The sequence below is a fragment of the Nelumbo nucifera genome, chromosome 3, assembly GCF_055504915.1.
Source record: "Nelumbo nucifera cultivar China Antique chromosome 3, China Antique-T2T, whole genome shotgun sequence".
NCBI classification, from domain to species: domain Eukaryota; kingdom Viridiplantae; phylum Streptophyta; class Magnoliopsida; order Proteales; family Nelumbonaceae; genus Nelumbo; species Nelumbo nucifera.
The window spans coordinates 90,163,584-90,169,722 of NC_142651.1; the positions used below are offsets into that span (position 1 = coordinate 90,163,584).

At 40.5% G+C, this 6,139-nt stretch overlaps 1 protein-coding gene across 2 annotated transcripts; it reads left to right on the forward strand.

Annotated features, from left to right (window-relative positions):
• The first annotated feature begins 825 nt into the window (after positions 1–825).
• On the forward strand, positions 826–2,180 carry LOC148801712 (uncharacterized). 2 transcript variants are annotated; one of them, XM_088899666.1, is made up of 3 exons: positions 826–1,607; positions 1,730–1,840; positions 1,934–2,180. In XM_088899666.1, the coding sequence occupies exons 1-3, from the start codon at positions 897–899 to the stop codon at positions 2,045–2,047; spliced, it is 936 nt and encodes a 311-aa protein (XP_088755792.1). In that variant the 5' UTR covers positions 826–896; the 3' UTR covers positions 2,048–2,180. The 2 variants fall into 2 exon arrangements, with proteins under 2 accessions (XP_088755792.1, XP_088755793.1); XM_088899667.1 differs by having other exon boundaries at positions 1,736–1,840.
• The last annotated feature ends 3,959 nt before the right edge of the window (positions 2,181–6,139 follow it).

The window sequence follows — 6,139 nt, forward strand, 5'->3', positions numbered from 1 at the left end:
CTTGACTGGACTCTGATTGGCGGTTTTGTATCTCCAGTTTGTTCATCAAGAAATCAATTTGGAGATCCTTCTCAGCGTTGGAGCTCTTGAGGTTGTCAATGGCTTCAACCATCTTCTGGAGTCGTTCTTCCATCGTCGCGGCTTCTGTCATCATCACTGGTACGACGCCACTAGAAGCAGAGTAGGAGTTGTGTGATGGAGAGGAGTGAGACGCTGTCCTCGATGCAGTTCTTTGGAGAGCTTGAATCCAAGTGTTGTAGAGAACGAAGAAGCTTTTTACCTTCTTTCTTCTCTTGATCTTGCAGTTGCTGGAGTTTGCATGAGTTTGTGGTTGCTTGCAATTTTCAATTGGTGTCTGAGAGATTCTTGTAGTGTGATTATCCAAAAGGAAGAAAAAAGGGCCCTTCCTTCCTAGGCAAGGCTATTTATAGCCAAGGGTTAAGGTTGCCCCCTCAGCCCACTTAGCTAACAAATCCCATGTGAGTGGGGTGTTGGGTTAGCATTAACTCCTATACATGCACCATTATGTAGGAGTTAGTGGTCTTGCCAATGGGACCACTCTATTACAATAGGAGATGGGCCAAATTGGATTCAATACACTTGGATCCTTAGGTCCAATCCAAAACCGGTCCATTGTCACCCTTTAGCCCATCTCCCAGCCCACAAAACCGGTCCATTGGCACCATCCGCCCTGCCCACAAAACTTTTTTTTTTTTAATTGCAGCTTGCGTATGTCGCGACCCGCGGCGCAGGCCTTGTGGCCTTGTCATTATAAAAACCACGCATTCGAGCTCGCCCTCCCCCAGGCTCCAGGCGTACGTAGCGAATACCAAACACGAAGGTAGAGCAGAGAAGAACGCAACACAGATTGCGATCTTGATCTTGAAGGCGCAGATATGCAGCAAGAGAAGGGTAATGATCACGGCATGGGTTTCGACCCCGAAATCACGCATCCCATGTCTATGCTCCTGCTCGGGAGCACTGATTTCAGCCATGGCCACTGTGAGTTGTGTGGCTCCTCCCTGAAGAAACGATCATCTTCGGATCTGCATCAAGAACTCTGCACCTCTGAGCCATTAAACAAGAAAATCATGGTCGATCCAACGTTACCGCCAAAACCTCGCTCAATCTCAGACATGGTCTCATCTCCTGTCCCCACAAGCACTGTTCTTGGTTCTTCCTTGTGGACTCTCCGCCGGTGCAACTCTGCGCCGGATCCTCCGTCCGAAAATAACAATCTTCCGCCACCTTCCCCACAGAAACCACAATTTCTTGATCGATCACAATCTTTCCCCACCCCATCACCACCTGCAGCACAACCGCCGGTGGCGACTGCTTTAGACAGGCTTCATTCTTTTTCTAGCTCATCCGACACACCAAAGACACCCATGGAAACGGAGATGTTGCCATCTTGTCCACCTTTGGTTCCGTCCACCATTCCCTCTGCAGTTCAAGAGCCGACCAAGAAAAATGGCGCATGTCAAGAAACTACAACGACACCGCCCACAAAAGATACAATCCGATCATCCGATTTCGGTCAGACGCTCTCCAAGATCACCAATCCTGCACTGTCGGATCCTGTGAAGGTGGAGAGTTCTGCTACGAAGGTAATTAAAGATTATTTTGGAATCGGGAATAACCAATCCGGCACAAGCTTATGCTGGGTTTACTTCAAGCTGCTATTAATTGTTTTCTATCAGATGTAAATAACCATTGGAGCTCTGTTTAGTTACAGAGACCGGAGCAGATAAAGAAACGACTGATACAGATAAATGAATGCTGCAACGAAATAATGCAGGAGGTAATGAAAGAAGAAATCGGTGATGGAACCAACAACAAGGTCTCTCAGTCTCTATCATATATATCATTTTCCCTTGATTTTGTTTTTGTTTAAATCAAACTTGCTTGTTAATCAGTAATGTTTGGGGCGCAGGAAGTTTCAGAGATTAACGAGGAAGAAAGTGTGACAGTTGGGAGAGAGGGAGAAGGTTTCAGTGTCCATTACAAGTGTGGCTGTGGAAAAATGTACTGTGTTCTCATCATCTGAGAACTAAGAAGACTATTTGTCTGTTTTCTGTGTTCTATATATAGAGACGTAATTTTAATTTGGGTTTTGTTACTTTACATATATTTGTGCTATATTTTTTTTTTCTATAAAAAAACAGGCTTTCTGCTGTTAACACGAGTCCAGCCTTAATTTGACACGTGGCTAACTAAGCAATAATTTTACATTGACCATTTTTATTGATAGAAAAGAGATCACATCCAGATGCTTGCCTAGGTCTAGAAAAGGAGTTTATATGGACTTGGTAGGGCCCATCAAGAAGGTCCATAATCTGATGGACAAGATGCACTAGCCACCTGATCACTCCACAGTCCACATGGATTAAAATACGGGTAGGGCCCATTTTGATATAGACCCAGGATAGGGGAATGAAGTTGGAACCGACCTTCAATCAGGGGTTCCCCTCGTCTTTTCTTACCAGGAGTTTGAAAAACAGAAAAGCAACGGTAATAATAACTGTATTTAAAACCATTGAGATTGAGGAACCAAGCACAATCAGAGCCTGTTCACATTTGATCCTTTCGAATTCTACGGTTAAAAGAAGTGTAAATGGAGAAGTGAGGAAGAACCCAACACTAAATCTTACATGGGACTCATGTATTCTATTTGGGTTATTGGAAATTATAATTGGGAGAAGATCTAAACAGCCAAATAGATATTAACTAATCCTGTTCCCACTACTTTTGAAAATGATAAAAAAAAGAAAAAGAGAAAAAAAAAGGAAGAAGAAGATTTTTGAGAAACTAGCAGATGGGAACATGGTTTGTACGTATATATTTAAGTATTATATAATTTCAAATCAAACATGTAAAAATATAATACAAAAATGTAACGGATCATCAGATCAAAAATGAACCCTGAAGCAATGATGCTTTTGAATTCTATAATTAGAGTGATCACAATCCAAAGGTTGACAAGCTTGCTAGTTGCTATAAAGTTGGTCTCTTCCTGTGGTGCTAAATCCCCAACAAAATCCACAGGGAATCCCTGCATTAATTTTGACATTTGTAAATGTGCACTAAAGATCAATCCAAATTAATATCAAGAAATTTCAATATTTTTTCTGACATTGCTGGCGGAGTAATCATAGAAAAGAATGAAAGTTTAAGTGGAACCCTTTGACATTTGTAAATGTGCACTAAAGATCACAATCCAATGTGCAATAAAGATCAGCTACAAACTCCTTTCCATTGCTTTTGATTGAGTTCTTCCCGGCTTGCGTTTTCCTTGACACTAAAACTACATCTTCGAACGCTTTCAGCCATGCTGCTACCTCCTTTTGGAGATATACTGTGGCTCTTTTTTCTTCTCTTATCTTCAGATTTTCACTTTTTCTATCTTCGAACGAGACTTCCTTTCTCCATCTTCCCACTACTTCGAACTCTCTTGCCCATTTTCCTTCTAACTCTCCTATCATACCTGGTTCGGTTAACCATCAGTTTGATTCGGATTAATGATACAATCCTTTCTCCATCGACGAACCAAACTGATGGTTAACCGAACCAAGTAACAGGTTAATCAATCGGATTTGGTACGGTTTTGGTTATCCATTTTCTAGAAATCGGTAGTATCGGTTTGGTTTCAAAATTAAGTCCACAGTTTGATTAATTGAAGCATTGTGAACATCGGGAACATGGCCCGATGAATTATCATCAGGAAGTGATGGGTCTCCCGGATTTAAAATTTACAATATCATTCAGAATTGACAATGACTCCATAAAGATCAACCAAGACAACGCTTTGTCTGGGTGAGTCAAGAAAGAGAGAGGGAAGGGGTTAGGCACCCCTCTCTGGTCAGTGTGAATGCCAAAGCCCTTACTTGTACAGAAAATGGATAGGAGGTTCGAATCCTTTGATAGTTCGAAAGAGTGCTTCCCGGTGCATTTCCAGACCACTCCCCTTTTGGACGCAGGAGCCTGAGCAAAAGGATGAGAACCTCACCCCTTTTCTATCAGAGCCCCCACCTTCGGACTCAGTTGAATGGTCTGAGAAGGGAGGAAGTGTGAACCTCTCGAACTCCAAAGAATCCACAAACCTCGATCTGAGAAAAACGAATACAAGCAGCAAGAACGACAATAAAGAAAGCAATGAAAATGAAAAACAGATAGAGAGATAACCACTATATGAACTGTTAAAATGCCTCGAGCAAAAAGATGAAGATTAAACTAACTTCTAATTGCTAAAACATCTCAAGCAAGAGGATGAGGTAATGAGTTTTACCTCTTGTGGCTTTAACACTGATTATACTGCAGAATTCACACGCAGAGTTTCGGGATGTGACTGGATTTTTGGTTGCACCGAAAACCCTACCTCGAGTTAGAGAGATACATATCAGAGACGATCAACACTGGTTTTGAAGAAGAAAAACTCAATGGTACTGACAATAGAGGTTTCTCCCTTTTCTTCTCTCTCTACTTTCTCTCAGCGATTTCTCTCTTTCGTTCTTTCTTCAATATTGCCCTCCGAAGAGCACCTCTCTCATAATCTTCTCTCCTCCTCCAAAACCTTCGCCCAACCCTCTCTCTATTCTTCTCATGAACCCCTTTGATTTTTCTTCTCAGAGCTCTCTCTTGACCTCTTCACTTGGCTGCCTTCAAACTTCTCAGCCAAAAACTACAAGAGAATAAGATCCCCTCTTCTCCTCTTTTTTTCTTCTTCAGTTCTCTCTCTCTCTCTCTCTGTTCTCACCGCAAGAGAATAAGATCTCTCGCTGATATCTATTCGAAGAGACCCCTTTCCCAAGCTTCACCTCTCACTTGGCTGTCTTCCTACTTGTGAATATACAGAAATTGACATATCCCTCATAGAGAACTGTTTTTCTATTGACATCAGACCTTTAAAAACTTGAAACCTAATATTCCCAACGAAGGAGAATTAAAACAAATCTTAAATTTATACATCAATTGCTTGAGCAAGAAAATAGCCTCAATAGTTAATAGTTGACAAGTTGTTTTTCCATTTCTTTATTGCCTATACAAACAAGAACAATACATAGAAATGATCTTAGTGCACTTAAAATTTCATTCTTTTCTATGATTACTCCGCCAGCAATGTCAGAAAAAATATAGAAAATTAGAAATTTCTTGATATTAATTTGGATTGATCTTTAGTGCACATTTACAAATGTCAAAATTAATGCAGGGATTCGCTGTAGATTTTGTTGGGGATTGCTTCAGGGTTTATTTTTGATCTGATGATCCGTTACATTTTTGTATTATATTTTTACATCTTTGATTTGAAATTATATAATACTAAAATATATACGTACATTCCATGCTCCCATCTGCTAGTTTCTCAAAAATCTTCTTCTTCCTTCTTTTTCTCTCTTTTTATCATTTTCAAAAGTAGTGGGAACAGGATTAGTTAATGTCTATTTGGATGTCTAGATCTTCTCCCAATTATAATTTTCAATTACACAAATAGAATACATGAATCCCATGTAAGAAGTTATGGTCTTTACAATATTAAGTGTTTCTGTTGTTTTATTTCTTCTGAAGTCTAGATTAAACCCCACCCATATCCCTAGAGAAGGTTTAGCACAGATTAGATTAGAGGTCGAAGTTGATATGGAGTATGATTTAGTGTTGGGTTCTTCCTCACTTCTCCATTTACACTTCTTTTAACCGTAGAATTCGAAAGGATCAAATGTGAACAGGCTCTGCTTGTGCTTGGTTCCTCAATCTCAATGGTTGAACACAGTTATTATTACCGTTGCTTTTCTGTTTTTCAAACTCCTGGTAAGAAAAGACGAGGGGAACCCCTGATTGAAGGTCGGTTCCAACTTCATTCCCCTATCCTGGGTCTATATCAAAATGGGCCCTACCCATATTTTAATCCATGTGGACTGTGGAGTGATCAGGTGGCTAGTGCATCTTGTCCATCAGATTATGGACCTTCTTGATGGGCCCTACCAAGTCCATATAAACTCCTTTTCTAGACCTAGGCAAGCATCTGGATGTAATCTCTTTTCTTTCAATAAAAATGGTCAATGTAAAATTGCTTAGTTAGCCACGTGGCAAATTAAGGCTGGACTCCTGTTAACAGCAGAAAGTCTGTTTTTCTATAGAAAAAAAA

Excerpts from the sequence above, each read along its gene's own strand:
- LOC148801712 (XM_088899666.1), top strand. The coding sequence starts at position 897 with ATGCAGCAAGAGAAGGGTAATGATCACGGCATGGGTTTCGACCCCGAA. Across the intron at positions 1,608-1,729 it reads TGGAGAGTTCTGCTACGAAG|TTACAGAGACCGGAGCAGAT; the intron begins GTAATTAAAGAT and ends AGCTCTGTTTAG. Across the intron at positions 1,841-1,933 it reads GTGATGGAACCAACAACAAG|GAAGTTTCAGAGATTAACGA; the intron begins GTCTCTCAGTCT and ends TTTGGGGCGCAG.